General features: G+C 45.9%; 1 protein-coding gene across 6 annotated transcripts in view; it reads left to right on the forward strand.

Annotated features, from left to right (window-relative positions):
• Window positions 1–16,914, forward strand: part of odad4 (outer dynein arm docking complex subunit 4) — a 94,033-nt gene that overhangs the window by 66,839 nt on the left and 10,280 nt on the right. For 4 of the 6 annotated variants that reach the window (XM_087977716.1, XM_087977717.1, XM_043674743.2 and 1 more), the window contains one exon: window positions 727–789. The exons of the other annotated variants lie outside the window; for them this stretch is intronic. In XM_087977716.1, coding sequence (XP_087833842.1) covers window positions 727–789 — 63 coding nt within the window. The remainder of the gene's footprint in view (window positions 1–726; window positions 790–16,914) is intronic. 6 annotated transcript variants of the gene reach the window in all.

A 16,914-nucleotide genomic window follows, 5' to 3' on the forward strand; every position in this document is an offset into this window, starting at 1 on the left:
TCATTAGACAGGAAGATTTTGAGTAAACTGATTAAATCTGAAGGGCTTTTGCCTGAAACGTCGATTTTCCTGCTCCTCGGATGATGCCTGACCTGCTGTGCTTTTCCAGCACCACTCTAATCTAGACTCTGATTAAATCTTTAACTTTAGTGACCAGCCCAGAAGCAGTGGGGCTTGAATATCAGTACATTTCCTCAAGTGGCTTCTGACACAGCTCAGTTTCAATTACAAACAAAGCACTGTGGATGCTGAAGATCTTAAATAAAAAGCAGAAATTACAGGAGAAATTTATCAAGTCTGGTAGCATCTGTGGAAAGAGAAACAGAGTTAAGGTTTTGCATCCCTTTTCAGAACTTTGGAACTAGTTTGCAATTCTTGTGCTGTGTTCTCTATTGGACATCAGACATCACTAGGAAGCTCTTAGTCACAATAGGTAGTCCTCAACGTTCACTCAAAACTGCAAGCTGACTCAGTTTGTAGCAGTATCACTGTTAATCATCATCAGTAAAAAGCTCTTCCATCTGGTTCTGGGATCTTGCTGTGCCAGAACTGGTTAACAAATAACCAACAACAATCACTACATTTCAAAGTGATTTGTTGTATATGAAAACACTAGAGATGTTTTTGAATTAGATAAAACTTTATATGAAATAAATTTGTCTCCAGAAATGATTAGAGATTACCCATTGACTATATTTTACATAACTGTGTATTTTTCTATAATAGATGCCAACCAGGCTGAGGAACAATTGCCCGAAAAATTTGACAGTGAAGAAGTCATGTCTGAGGGTAGGTTGTCAGTGTAGCCAGTAACCAGTAACCAGTGCATAGTGATCAGCTTTAGCAGCTCATACATTAACCTTCCTGGTACTAATGTTACTCTCTGTCCTCAAATCCTCATTAAAAATGCTGCTGTTGCCTCACTTGCAAAATTCCTTTCTTAATAGCGATTGACTAAAAATATGAAGACCCAGCAAATCTTTAAGACTTTGTTCATTTTGCAGATGAGTACAGGTATGTTCTAAGAACAACTTGCTTCATTTTTATGACTCCTGCCTCCCTGTCACAGCCACATGTCCTTTTCTCCCATCTCCCTGACCCAGGCTCTAACTCCCATTTCCCTGGCCCAGGCTCTAACTGCCATTTCCCTGACCCAGGCTCTAACTCCCGTCTCCCTGACCCAGGCTCTAACTGCCATTTCCCTGACCCAGGCTGTAACTCCCATTTCCCTGACCCAGGCTGTAACTCCCATTTCCCTGACCCAGGCTCTAACTCCCGTCTCCCTGACCCAGGCTGTAACTCCAGCTTCCCTGTCCCAGGCTCTAACTCCCATTTCCCTGACCCAGGCTCTAACTCCTGTCTCCCTGACCCAGGCTCTAACTCCCATTTCCCTGACCCAGGCTGTAACCCCAGTCTCCCTGACCCAGGCTCTAACTCCCATATCCCTGACCCAGTCTCTAACTCCCATATACCTGACCCAGGCTCTAACTCCCATATCCCTGACCTAGGCTGTAACTCCCGTCTCCCTGACCCAGGCTGTAACCTCAGTCTCCCTGACCCAGGCTGTAACTCCCATATCTCTGACCCAGGCTGTAACTCCCGTCTCCCTGACTCAGGTTCTAGCTCCCATCTCCCTGACCCAGGCTCTAACTCCCATCTCCCTGACCCAGGCTGTAACCTCAGTCTCCCTGACCCAGGCTGTAACTCCCGTCTCCCTGACCCAGGCTCTAACTCCCATATCCCTGACCCAGGCTGTAACTCCCGTCTCCCTGACCCAGGCTGTAACTCCCATCTCCCTGACCCAGGCTGTAACCCCAATCTCCCTGACCCAGGCTGTAACCCCAATCTCCCTGACCCAGGCTGTAACCCCAATCTCCCTGACCCAGGCACTAACCCCCATCTCCCTGACCCAGGCTGTAACCCCAGTCTCCCTGACCCAGGCTGTAACCCCCATCTCCCTGACCCAGGCTGTAACCCCAATCCCCCTGACCCAGGCTGTAACCCCAGTCTCCCTGACCCAGGCTGTAACCCCAGTCTCCCTGACCCAGGCTGTAACCTCAGTCTCCCTGACTGAGGCTGTAACCCCAGTGTCCCTGACCTAGGCTCCAATTTGCAAGGCCCTGGCTCCCTCCATCAAGCCTGATGGTGAATCCTCCTCTGGACCATAATCAGCTTTCGAATTGTCCCAGTTAGATAATAATGTAATAACATAACCAAAATGATGTGTAAATAGAAATAAATGAGTTGATAGCTATTGCAGAGACATAGTTGCAGAACTGGGAACTCAATATTCAAGGGCTTCTGATATTCCAGAAGAATAAGCAAAAAGGAAAAGGAGGTGGGATAGCTTTGTTAATAAAGGTTGATGTCAATGTCGTGCTAAGGACTGATATAGATGCAATAGATGGTGATGTGCTTAATTTGTGTTGAAATGAGGAATAGCAAGAGAAAGAAGTCATGGGTACGAGTCATCTATACGTCGCCAAAACGTTACTTCATAGTTGGACAAAAGTATCTATCTAGAAATAATGGAGGCACATAAGAAGGGGATTAAAATTGTCATGGGTGATTTTAATCTGCAGATTGACTAAACAAATCATATGGGCAAGGTTATCACAGAATTTGTAGAGTGAATCAGGGATTGTTTCTTACAGCAGTATATTACAGTACAGCAGAACCTACCCAGGAACAGGCTGTTCTCAATTTACTATTGTGTAGTGAGGAAGGATTGATGGGAAATCTCATGGTCAAAGATCCTCTAGAGGCTAGCAATCACATTGTGACAAAATTTGAAACTCAGTTAAAGTCAAAACAACCTGGGCCTCATACCAGTGTCCCCACCTTAAAGAAGGACAATTACAGAGGTACAAAGAATGTTGTCTAAAGTCGGTTGTAAACAGAACCATTGGGCAAGATCAATGGAAGAGCAATGGCAGACATTTAAGCAAAGTTTTGACACCATTTAGCAAAAATATATTCTGAGAATAGGGGACTCAGTGAGAAGGACATCACTGGGCCCTCTGCTGCTGAGGGCTGAGCAGGAGTCTGCTGCCTAGCAATCACCTCGTGGCAGTGGCCCAGCGATTTCTTCCTTGACCACCTCAAGATATAAAAGCCCCCCTGGAGGCCTGATGCCCTCCCCTACCAAACAACCACCTTCCAACCCAGGGACTACATTGAGGTGTAGCGGGAGGAAGAGAAAAGTAAAATCTATTGAGGGCGGCTGGGTGGCATGGTGACATTCATTGTCAATCAATTCTTGCGTTTTTATATGTTTCACTGTCTTTTCTTTATGCCACGGTTTGTATGACCCTCTGTCTGACCCAGTGATGTCCTTCTACAGGTTTCAAGGTTGTCAAGCTGAGGAGTGGTAGTAGGGACAAGCTCCCACTACCTAGAAAGTGCTCCTCACGGCATGCATCTCAAATAGTCTCTGACAACCAAGTCCAACTCCTGGCCTTCCCGTGTGGCTTCGCCTCGAAGCCCGGTGGAACTGTTTCTACTGACAGGAGAAGGTCTTGGTGCCTTAAAAGCAGTGCTTTGGGTAGATAGAACTCGTCAGCCTGGGAAAGCAGTCTGTCTAAGAGAGGGAAAACTCTTACTTCAAACCTGCACTGTCTTGCGCCCATATCCACTCGGGAGTAAACCCTGAGGACAAATCCGGAGCTGGAGTCCGTAAGGCAATCCGGCGTTGTCTTCAATCCTGTTCTGGCAATTCCTGTGAAGACACTAGTGTCAAACTGTATTGGCCCTTGTCCTTCTCTTGGACAAGATTGGTGGCATGGAGAGGGGAGACCTGCTGCATGGGAAACTGCCAGCCTTCCATACAACCTTACCCAGGCCTTCGCCCTGGAGAGAACACTCCAGCATCAGCTCACCATGATGGCACAATACGGAAACCAGCAGTCTACCGGTGATAGACTGGTCAATTGGTGTAGAGCAAGATGCCAGGGGCTGCCATCAACGGTGGAAGAGGCCATCGTGCCTCACTGGACAGCTACTACCCACCTCAATCTGGGAAGCCCCCAGCCACTTAGGTGCTGTCCCGTCACAGTCTGCCCGCCCCACTCAGTGCATGGGGCTTGGGGATACAAGTACCATGAACTGCGGCCTGTAAACATTGCACCGAGCACAACAAGATGACAAAGAACTCAGACTAGGATGTTGGAACATAAGGACCATGACCACTGGTCTATCAGATTTTCAGATCAGCGACACACGCAGGTCAGCAGTGATTAACAATGAACTGCTGAGACTCTAAGTGGACATTGCAACACCTGAAGAGACATACCTTATAGAATCAGGAACCCTACGTGAGAGAGACTATACTTTCTCCTGGCAGGGGCAAGTCCCAGACGAGACCAGAGAGCATGGTGTCGGCTTTGCTGTGAAGAATTCGCTGCTGAAGGTGGTAGAGCCGAGCGAGATTGGGACGGAGCGGATTTTCTCAATTTGACTCCACACATCTGATGGGCCTGTCAACCTTGTCAGTGTCTCTGCCCCAACCCTCCACTCTAACAAGATGCAAAGGACAAGTTCTATGACCAGCTCTCAATGATAATACAGGGGATCCCAGGTCAGGAACAGTTGCTGCTACTTGGTGACTTTAATGCTAGAGTGGGCGCTGACCACGACTCCTGGCCAAGCTGCCTGGGGCAGTATGGGATTGGCAGGATGAATGACAACAGGTAACAACTGCTCAAGCTTTGCACGCTCTGCGGACTGTGTGTCTTCCAGACCAAAGCTCAGCACAAAGTGTTTTGGCAACATCCCCGCTCCAAACACTGGCACCAGATAGACCTGATAATCACCAGTTGCCACCACCTGAGAAACATGCTCGTGCCTTGCTGCTATCAGAGTGCAGAGTCACTCTCTAGTTTGCTGCAAGATCAGACTTTGGCCAAAAAAGATGCACTGCGCCAAGCCTCCAGGCAAGCAGCGCATCAACACCCAGACAAAATGGTGGAGTTCACCAAGTCACTGGAAGGTGGGCTCTTTGCAGACACAGCAGAAAGAGATGCTCGGCAGAGATGGGACACTCTCACAGCACCGCACTCTAGGCCTCTGGGAAGAAAGAGGACTGGTTTGAAGTGAGCTCAAGTTAGCTCACTGCTGTCATCGAGGCAGACTGTGTTGCACTACTAGAGCACAGACGTCACCCTACCCCGGCAACACTGCAAGTGCTAAAGACAACAACAGGCAAGGCCCAGAAAACAGCCAGGGGCTGTGCAAATGATTACTGGCTACAACTATGTGAAAGCATTCAGTCATCATTTGACACAAGCAACATCTGTGGAGTGTAAGAGGTGATCAAGAAAACCATTGGTCCAACCCAGAGCAAGACAGCCCCACTGTAAACCATAACAGGTGAGACCATCAAAGACAAAGGCAGGCAGATGGAGAGATGGGTGGAGCATTACTCCAAACTCTACCCCAGTGAAAACAGTATCTCAGACAGCACCCAAGACACCGTGCATGCCTGCCTGGCATGGAGGAACTGGTTGTATTGCCAACTGCCATAGAGCTGAGAAAAGCAATCGACAGCCTGCATGCTGGGAAGGCACCAGGATTGGATGGTAATCTCAGAGGCCATCAAGTGCGCAAAGAGAATCCTGCTAAACCACCTGCACCAACTACGGTGCCAGTGCTGGAAACAGGGAGCAGTGCTGCAAGACATGACAGACTGCAACATTGTCACCCTGTATCAGAACAAAGGGGACAGAAGTGACTGTAACAACTACAGTCTCTTTGCTGAGCATCAATGGGAAGGTCTTCGCTCGCGTGGTCCTGAACAGACTGCAGAAAATTGCCAAAAGGGTATATCCTGAGTCTCAGTGCGGTTTCAAGTCAGAACGCTCCACAATCGACAAGACCTTCTCCCTTCGACAGCTACAAGAGAAATGCAAAGAGCAAAGACAACCACTCCACGTTGCCTTCATTGACCTCACAAAGGCCTCCCACCTTGTGAGCAGAGACGGCCTGTTCAAAATCTTTGCCAGAATTGGCTGTCCCCTTGAGGCTCCTCAGAATAGTTTAGTCATTCCACACAGACACGAAGGATGTCGTTCAGTTTGGCGGCTCTTTGGAGGCCTTCAACATTCGCAGCGGTGTGAAGCAGGACCACGTGCCCACCCCCACCTGTTCAGCAACTTCTTCGCAGTCTTGCTGAAGCACACCTTTGGAACATCAAACTGATGGTGTCTACCTCCACACCAGATCGGATGGGAGGCTGTTCAGTCTGTCCCAGCTGAGGGCGAAAACCAAGGTTTGTGAAGTACTCATCAGAGACATGTTGCTTGCAGATGACAAGGCACTGGCAACACTCTCAGAAGAGCAACTGCAACACCTCTTGGACAGCTGCTCAAGAGTCTGCCAGGACTTCAGCTTGACCATCAGCCTGAAGATGTCCAATGTGTTGGGTCAAGGTGTTGAGCACCCATCTACCATCAACAACTATGAGCTGGGGGTAGTCCACGAGTTTACACACCTTGGCTCCACCATCACGCACAGTATCTCCCTAGACTCTGACATCAACAGATGGATCAGACGAGCAGCCTCAACATTCCTCAGGCTGACAGAGAGAGTCTGGGAGAACAGAAAGCTGATGACTCACACCAAGGTTGCAGTCTGGGGCCTGCATCCTCAGCACACTGCGTTATTGCAGCAAGATGTGGAGGCTCTACCCCAGACAAGAGTGGTGTCTCAACGCCTTCCACCTTTGCAGCCTGAGACATATCCTGCTCATCAAGGGGACTGACCAAGTCACCAACAATGAGGTCCTGGCCCGTGCCTAGATACCCAGCCTCTTCACCCTGCTCCAACAACACCATCTCCACTGGCTGGGCCTGGCCTGCACCCAGATACCCAGCCTCTACACCCTGGTCCAACAACGCTGTCTCCGCTGGCTGGGCCATGTACACTGTATGCCAGACAGGAGGATCCCGAAAGACCTGCTGTGCGGGGAACTGGCCTCCGGGAAGAGAGCACAAGGGCAGCCACATCTTTATTTCAAAGATGTCTGCAAGAGAGACATGAAGTCACTGAAAGTGAACGTCGGGAGGTGAAAGGACATTGCAAGCGATCGCTCTCACTGGAGGCTGGAATTACGCAGAGGTCTAAAAAGAGAAGAGATGCTGAGGCCTGCTCCTGGAGAAAAGCTCACTCGCCTAAGCAAAGCACCAAGACAACACTGGAGGAGAGCGCCTTCAAGTGCAGTTGCTGCAGCCGAGGCTGCCACTCCCATGTGGGCCTCTACAGCCACAGCAGACACTGCTCTAAGAAACAAAGATTGAAGCAGGACTTCCCAGGCACAGATCCATGGTCGCACGAGACAAACAGATGCCACCTCCATATGTATGACCCATTTACTAACCTTTGAGAAAAAGAACCGGAAATGATGTCACCCAGCTTAACAAACCAAGACTCATAAATAGAAGCAGGACATAACACCAGCGCTTCACCGGAGGCTCACTGATGATATTACTATCATAGTGACGAAATGTCTGAGAACAAACCTGCCAGAACAGTGAGCAAACTTACAACCTGAGCTACAAATCTCCTGCAAATTTGCAAATGACCCTTTGTATATCCCCTAATATAGTGATGCCAAAATGATGCCTAACTTCATGTCCACACAGAAATATACCATGGATCCATGTCTGTGTTGAAAGCCTGCTATAGTATGTAGAAGCAAAATGAACAAGGCATACACTGGGCTATGCATCCTGCTTAACACCATCACCCCTTGTCCTAAAATACTCCTATTCTTTCCCTGCCCTTTGTCTCCAAAAATGCTGCTGAGAAGGAAGTCTGGGATAGGGACGTGTGTAACATCCAGGAAGCTAATGTATTCGGCTTGCCTGAGATTAGGGACCCTGCAGGTCTGTGTCCAATACAGCACATTTGTCTGTATCTAATGTTTTTCCTCTTTAAAGAGCCTCATGTAAGTGGGTTTGCAGAATGCTTTGTCACACCCACTCTGGGTGCGGTCACGGCTATTTTCTAGTTCCAGAAGATTGGAAAACCTCTATCAGGATGTTGCTGGATAAGGAAGGGAAAGAGACAGATAGCAGGAAACTATGGGCCAGTAAGCCTGACATCTGTCACAGGAAATTACTTGTGACCATTATTAAGGAAGCAATAGCTGGACATTTAGGAAAGTTGAATTCAGACAAACTGGTTCAACATGGTTTTGTGAAAGGGAAATCACATGTGACAAAGTTGCTAAAGTTCTTTGAGGATATAACAAGCAGAATTGATGAAGGGGATTTGGGAGATGTGGTGTATTTGAATTTCCAGAAGGCATTCAGTAGGGTGCCAAATAAAAAAAAATTGCACAAGATAAAAGCTGAGCATATTACGGGTAATGTATTATCATGTATTAACATGGATTACGGGTAATGTATTAACATGGATTGAGGATTGGTTAACACAGAAGACAGTGTGTCAGGATTAATGGGTCTCTTTCAGGCTAGAAAGACATGACTAGTGCAGCGCCACAAGAATCAGTCCGACAGTCTCAAGTTATTTGATGTCTATATTAATGTGATGTATTCAATTTTGCTGATGATACAAGAATAGGTGGGAGGATGTGTGATGCTGAGGATTGAATGAATGGGTAAAACCTCAGCAGAGGGAGTTTAACATCGGAAAATGTGAGGTCATGCACTTTGGTAGAAAAAATGAAAAGGTACATTTTTATTTAAATGAAGGGAGACTACAGAAAAGGAATCTGGGTGTTCTTGTGCACCAAACACAAAAGGTAGTATGCATTGCAGCAAGTAATTAAGAAGTAAAATGGAATTTTAGCCTTTCTTGCTCAGAAGGTGGAGTTTAAAAATAGGAACATTTTGATATAACTGTATAGAGTGTTGGTGAGAACGCACCTCAAGTAGTGTACAGTTTTGATCGTATAGTTACAGGAGGGTATTGCTGGGTGGCCCTGGCAGAACCCACACTGGGCGTCAGTAACAGGTTATTGCTGAGCAGTTGCTGCTTGATGCCACATTATGACAGCCTAATCCTGAACAGGTTCTGGAAAGTACTGCTTTAAGAAACAAATCTCTATCATACACTACAAACTCATCTTTCATGTCACCCTTGCCTGTATGATTCACAAAGATTAAATTCACCCATGACAATTTTAATGCCCTTCTTACTTGCGTCCATTATTTCCAGATATATACTTTGTCCAACAGTGAGGCAATTCTTTGAAGACATATAGATAACTCCCATCCGTGACACTTTGCTAATGATCAAGAGTAGAACCCTACAAGGTTCTGAGGGGGCTTGACAGGGCAGATGTTGAGAAGGCACCTCACTACTAGAGGAATTTCAAACTAGGGGACACTCACTTAAAACTAAAATGAAAAAGAATTTCTTCTCCTAGAAATTAGGGAATGTCTGGAATTCTCTACCCCAAAATTGATCTTTATGTCATCATGATCTACAGGAATAGTGCCAGAAGTCTAAATTGTAGCAAATGTTGTTCCCTTATTCAAGAAGGGAAGTAGAGACACCCCTGAAAATTATAGACTAGTGACCCTTACTTCGGTTGTGGGTAAAGTGTTGGAACGGGTTATAAGAGATAGGATTTATAATCATCTAGAAAGGAATAAGTTGATTAGGAATAGTCAACACGATTTTGTGAAGGATGGGTCATGCCTCACAAACCTTATTGAGTTCTTTGAGAAGGTGACCAAACAGGTGGATGAGGGTAAAGCGGTTGATGTGGTGTATTTGGATTTCAGTAAGGTGTTTGATAAGGTTCCCCACAGTAGGCTATTGCAAAAATACGGAGGCATGGGATTGAGGATGATTTAGCGTTTGGGTCAGAAATTGGCTAGCTGAAACAAGACAGAGGGTAGTGGTTGATGGGAAATATTCATCCTGAAGTTCAGTTATTGGTGATGTACCGCAAGGATCTGGTTTGGGTCCACTTTTATTTGTCATTTTTATAAATGACCTGGATGAGGGCATAGAAGGATGGGTTAGTAAATTTGCGGATGAGATCAGTAGAGTTGTGAATAGTACCAAGGATGTTGTAGGTTACAGAGAGACATAGATAAGCTGCAGTGCTGGGCTGAGAGGTGGCAAATGGAGTTTAATGTGGAAAAGTGTGAGGTGATTCACTTTGGAAGGAGTAACAGGAATGCAGAGTACTGGGCTAATGGTAAGATTCTTGGTAGTGTAGATGAGCAGAGAGATTTCGGTGTCCATGTGCATAGTTCCCTGAAAGTTGCCACCAGGCTGATAGGGTTAAGAAGGCATACGAGGAGAAAGTGAGGTCTGCAGATGCTGGAGATCAAAGTTGAAACTTTATTGCTGGAACAGCACAGCAGGTCAGGCAGCATCCAGGGAACAGGAGATTCGACGTTTTGGGCACAGGCCCTTCTTCAGGAATGAGCAGAGAGTGTTCAGCAGGAGAAGATAAAAGGTAGGGAGGAGGGACTTGGAGGAGGGGCGTTGGAAATGTGATAGGTGGAAAGAGGTCAAGGTGAGGGTGATAGGTCGGAGTAGGATGGAGGCGGAGAGGTCAAGAAGAAGACTGCAGGTCAGGAAGGCGGTGCCAGGCTGGAGGGATTCGGCTGAGACAAGGTGGGGGGAGGGGGGATGAAGAAACTGGTGAAGTCCAAGTTCATCCCCTGTGGTTGGAGGGTTCCCAGTCGGAAGATAAGACGCTCCTCCTCCGACCGTCGCGTTGTTGTGGTTTGGCGGTGGATGAGTCCAATGACCTGCATATCCTCGGTGGAGTGGGAGGGGGAGTTGAAATGCTGTGCTACAGGGTGGTTGGGTTGGTTCGTCCGGGTGGCCCAGAGGTGCTCTCTGAATCGCTCCGCAAGTAGGCGGCCTGTCTCCCCAATATAGAGGAGGCCACACCGGCTGCAGCGGATGCAGTAGATGATGTGGGTGGAGGTGCAGGTGAATCTGTGGCGGATATGGAAGTTTCCTTTGGGGCCTTGGAGAGAAGTGAGGGGGGAGGTGTGGGCGCAAGTGTTGCACCTCCTGCGGTTGCAAGGGAAGGTGCCAGGAGTGGAGGTTGGGTCGGTGGGGGGTGTGGATCTGACAAGGGAGTCGCGGAGGGAGTGGTCTCTACAGAAAGCTGATAGGGGAGGGGAGGGAAATATATCCTTGGTGCTGGGGTCTGTTTGGAGGTGGCGGAAGTGACGGCGGATGATGCGCTGTACATGGAGATTGGTGGGGTGGTAGGTGAGGACCAGTGGGGTTCTGTCCTGGTGGCGGTTGGAGGGGCGGGGCTCAAGGGCGGAGGAGCGGGAAGTGGAGGAGATGCGGTGGAGGGCACCGTCGACCATGTCGGGGGGGAAATTGCGGTCCTTGAAGAAAGAGGCCATCTGTGTTGTACGTATTTTGAACTGGTCCTCCTGGGAGCAGATGCGGCGGAGACGAAGGAATTGGGAGAATGGGATGGCGTTTTTACAGGGGGCGGGGTGGGAGGAGGTGTAGTCCAGGTAGCTGTGGGAGTCGGTTGGTTTGTAGTAGATGTCCGTGTTGATTCGGTCGCCTGAGATAGAAACAGAAAGGTCTAGGAAGGGGAGGGAGGAGTCCGAGACTGTCCAGGTGAATTTGAGGTCGGGGTGGAAGGTGTTAGTGTAGTGGATGAACTGTTCAACCTCCTCGTGGGAGCACGAGGTGATGAACTGTTCAACCTCCTCGTGGGAGCACGGACATCTACTACAAACCAACACGGACATCTACTACAAACCAACCGACTCACATTTCACCTATCACATTTCCAACCCCCCTCCTCCAAGTCCCTCCTCCCTACCTTTTATCTTCTCCTGCTGAACACTCTCTGCTCATTCCTGAAGAAGGGCCTGTGCCCGAAACGTCGAATCTCCTGTTCCCTGGATGCTGCCTGACCTGCTGTGCTGTTCCAGCAATAAAGTTTCAACTTAAGAAGGCATACTGTGTGTTAGCTTTTATTGGTAGAGGGATTGAGTTTTGGAACCATGAGATCATCCTGCAGCTGTACAAAACTGTGATGCGGTCACATTTGGAGTACTGCATACAGTTCTGGTCACCACATTATAGGAAGAATATGGAAGCTTTGGAAAAGGTTCAGAGGAGTTTACCAGGATGTTGCCTGATATGGAGGGAAGGCCTTATGAGGAAAGGCTGAGGGACTTGAGGCTGTTTTCGTTAGAGGGAAGAAGGTTGAGAGGTGACTTAAATGAGACAAATAAGATAATCAGAGGGTTAGATAGGGTGGACTTGACAGCTTTTTTCGTTGGATGGTGAAGGCTAGCATGAAGGGACATAGCTTTAAACTGAAGGGTGATAGGTATAGGACAGATGTGAGAGGTAGGTTCTTTACTCAGAGTATTGGATGGGCAATGCACTGCCTGCAACAGTAGTAGACTCGTCAACTTTAAGGGCATTTAAATGGTCATTGGATAGGCATAGAACATAGAACATTACAGCGCAGTACAGGCCCTTCGGCCCTCGATGTTGTGTCGCCCTGTCATACTAATCTGAAGCCCATCCCACCTACACTATTCCATGTACGTCCATTTGCCTGTCCAATGACGACTTAAATGCACTTAAACTTGGCGAATCTACTATTGATGCAGGCAAAGCATTCCATACCCTTACTACTCTCTGAGTAAAGAAACTACCTCTGACATCTGCCTTATACCTATCTCCCCTCACTTTAAAGTTGTGTCTCCTCATGTTTGCTGCCCCCATTCTTGGAAAAAGGCCCTCCCTGTCCACCCTATCTAACCCTCTGATTATCTTGTATGCCTCTATTAAGTCACCTCTCAACCTTCTTCTCTCTAACGAGAACAGCCTCAAGGCCCTCAGCCTTCCTCGTAAGACATTCCTTCCATACCTGGCAACATCCTAATAAATCTCCTCTGCACCCTTTCCAAAGCTTCCGCACGTAGACAAGAATCCAATAATGTAGGATAGATGGGCTTTAGGTTGGTTTCACAGGGCAGCGCAACATTGAGGGCCAAAGGGCCTGTACTGCGCTGTAATGTTCTATGTTCTAAGTGTAGCTGGTGTAGAGTTGTGAAGGCTGGATCACTGAAAGTAATTGAAGATGAGGTAGAGAGATGTTTGAAATATCAGGGCTATGAGAATGAGGAGTTTGGACCTGGGTAGATCAGCCATGATCTTGTTGAATGGCAGGGCAGTAATAAAGACCTTTTCCTGCTTCTATTTCCTTTGTTGTTATGTGTCAGCAGTTTCCAAAAATGGAGAACAAGCTGGACAAATGGGCACCTGCTTGCCTGTGCGTTTTAAGATGGAGGGTGAGGTCACCTGCTCAGATTTCAATGTGGCTGTGATTTCAGAAAACAATTCTTTCTCTAAAGTATTAACTGCACTTGAGTGAAGCATTCAGCCACAGCACGCACACCATTCCTGGCAACTGAAATAACTCCACCATAGCTGGGAGATAGAATGAAAATTTAAATCTAAATCAAAATTTAGCCTGCCACATTTTACAGTGCAGTACAAAGGAAATGCTGCACTGTCAGAAGTACTGTTTTTCAAACTCAATGTTCCAAAGAGGTCCTGTCTTCTTTCTCAGGTGGAAACAAAAGAATCCATGGCACGATTAAAAAACTGGAGGGGAATTTTCCCTTGCTGTCTTAACTCCACATTTATCCCACAATCAACATCACCCTCTTTCCCTTCGCTTTTTCCATTGTTATGTAGGGTTACCACAATGCTGGCTGATTGGCCCACTTGGTCTCCAGCCGGTTTAGATTTAGTGGGTTTTTTTTTTACAAACAGATGTCCTTTCTGTCACTGAGTCCCCCATTTACCCAGTCTCAGTGTGTGCCAGCGTGCCTACGCCAATAGCTGGATTCTTCCATTGCCAGCAAGTCCTGGTTGACAATTCAAACTTGGAAGATTCAGAGGCATGAATACTACAGCCTGCACCACCCCCACTACATTCCCTCAAGCAGATTAACCAATCATTATCATTCCTGTCTCTGTGAGATCTTACTGTTGTTCATAATTGGGCGCTGCTTTTTAATTCATCAGCAACTGCATTTTAGAACATCTTGAGGTTATGAAAGGCACTACAGAATCCAAGTCCCTTCCTTTTAATGTATTTGTGTTCACATGCAGTAAAATAGCTACTTTTCGAGAAACAAATGTTTCAGAGAAAATCCCTGAATTCTTCTCACGCAGGATTTCTAGTTTGACTTTGATATCCAGGCAGTTTGATGTCTTGTCAGCCTAGCATGTGAAGAATAATCATGAAGGGCATGGATAGGGTGAACAGCCAAGGTCTTTTTCCTAGTGTGGGGGAGTAAAAACTAAAGGGAATAGGTTTAAAGTGAGAGAGGAAAGATTTTAAAATGATTTGAGGGGTAACTTTTTCATGCAGATGGTGGTGCAGGTGCATACATTTGTAAAGTTTAAAAGGCAACATGAATAGGACGTGTTTAGCGGGATATGGGCCAAATGCTCGCAAATGGGACGAGATCAGATTGGGTTGTCTGGTCAGCGCAGAAGAGTTGGACTGAAGGGTCTATTTCCATGCTGTATGAATCCGTGACTCTATATTTCATATAACTGGATGAAATAGCCGAAAGTGGTCGTAATGTATTGTTTGCTTAGAATTCGCAAAATAATCAGGCTTTGCTGTTATTACCAAGTAAAAGAGCTCAGTGGCTCTGGTGTCCATTCACATCCAAACAAACATGAAAATCCTGCTTTTATCCTTGATAAGTGAACAATAATCAGTGCTGTTTACTTCTGTGGGAATTCATCAATGTGATTGGCTGTTCAGTCTGTTTGGTGATTTCCCTGTTGCAGGACACTGGAACTCTCTTACTGATTGTAATCGAGTTCTAGAGGGTCCCAGACTTACACATTTACTCATTCTTGCTCACAATCCCATACAGGGGCGTCATTATAACAATCCAACATATAAATATTTCCTGTACTTAGGAACAGCTACTTTATTTTCTCCTGCACTGCATACAAATTGACTTGCAAATGGACTCCAGAATGGAACCTGTTCACAATCTGGGTGCTGCCTGTATTAAGATAATATTGGAAATTAATGTCAGAGTACCCACCAAAATCCTATTGGCCATGTTATTCAAGGTCAGCAGTGAGTGTAAGACTACTTACTGCTGACTCCAAAATGTGGGCCACAATGTTCCCATAAGTTCCTTCATTCAGTATTTTAGGCATTTCAGCAACCAACAAGTAATTTAGGAAAAAAGTGTCTTTTACTGAGCATCACTTGTTCTGATGAAAAGATTCTTTGACATTCATTTTTTAAGTTAAGATGTTAAAATTAGGTGCTCAGCATAAAGACCGGTCACACCATTCAAACAAAAAGAGTGTGTGTGTGTGGGGTGGGGGGGGGGGGGGAGGGTAGAGGAATTCTCCAGCATCCCAATCAGCTTCCTCCCTCAACCAACATCAGTGGGCACAGATTCGCCATCTCACAGCTCTCTGCAGGATTTTACTGTGCTGTGGCAACTGGATTTGATATTTATGAGCAAAACAGCATTAAATATAAAATATTATTTATTGTGAGTGTGCTTTTGAATGTTGCTGAGATATTGAGGTGCTGAATAAATAGAAATAATTTACATTTAAGTGATACCTTTTATATCCTCTGGATGGTGCAACACATTTCACAACCAATTAGGTACTTATCATGTACTCCCTTTTGTCATGTCCAGGTAATATTGCTTTAAATTGATAAAGACATAGCATTATATATATTATCTAAAAAATGACGAACACTAATGGGCAACCTGCAAAATGTCGTCACCAAACTTCAATATTTCACTTCCAAGCATGCGAGAGGAGAGGTGAGTTGTGAAAAGGATGAGTTGATGATGCATGCAGGCCAAACTCAGCTGATGAGGAAACCTGAATCCATGATGATCAGTTGGGATCAATAAATTGCAATTCTGTAATAATTCTTAAAAATCTTTTAGCCGAGAGCACAGCAGGTACTGGGATTTCAGTGTGAATGCTCCTGAATTTGTTGGTGCTTGGCAATGAAATTGATTTTTTAAAGGGTGCAATTGGAGACCAAAAATGGCAGAATACTAGGGGAAAAGTATAATTGGCTCAATGTTTTAAGGAAAAAGAGGTGAATCTTTTATAATTGGAGAGAAAATTGTTTCCATACCTGGAAGACTGCCCCTGAGCTTTGCTCTTCCATTAATAAGTTCATAGTATTTAATAATTGACCTGTTATAGCAAATAAGGTGTAATTAAACATTCTGTGACATAAAGAAGGAATTGTACATTCCTGTGAATGGGTCTTAACTTTTGGTGCTATTCTGTGCTGCGCTGTTGCAGGATTTTTTACTGTTGTTAGATATTATGCAACAAGTAATAATTAGTCAGGGCCATCTGTTGTATGTGGAAAGGACCTCAAAGGGCTAATAGTGAGGAATGCTATACGCACCAACCATCACAACCATGTGATATAGGACTTATGGGCAGAATAGCTCAGGATCTCAAACAATCTCAAAGGAACATCTGGTCCTCCTCAACGTCTTTGCCACAATGTCTATTGTTATGACACAGGGTAAGGCCTTCTGCTAATTTAAACCAATCACATAGAAAAGATTCACCCCATACTGTAATCTGTTAAAATTTGAGAGGCAAAGACTTATCCCAGAGGTAACGAGTTAAAGTAAAAATTAACAAATTTATTCTTTGAGTCCAACAGAGAGTATTAAAACCAACAACTATTTACAACGCCTTTTTCTTAAGCCTATCTTTTACCTCCCACTCTATAATACTAGTCCGATAAAAAAAACCGAATTAAGACTTACAAAAAAATATTCAACTTTCAAAACCAGTCAGCTGTCGAATCTTCTCATTGTATCTTCCTCTGCAGATTTTCCTCTGTCGTCTTTTTGATATTCTGCTACGCAAACTTCTTACAGCCAGCTA

This window comes from Chiloscyllium plagiosum, unplaced genomic scaffold (genome assembly GCF_037043375.1).
Source record: "Chiloscyllium plagiosum isolate Xiang-an unplaced genomic scaffold, Cpla_swu_hap1 HiC_scaffold_32, whole genome shotgun sequence".
NCBI classification, from domain to species: domain Eukaryota; kingdom Metazoa; phylum Chordata; class Chondrichthyes; order Orectolobiformes; family Hemiscylliidae; genus Chiloscyllium; species Chiloscyllium plagiosum.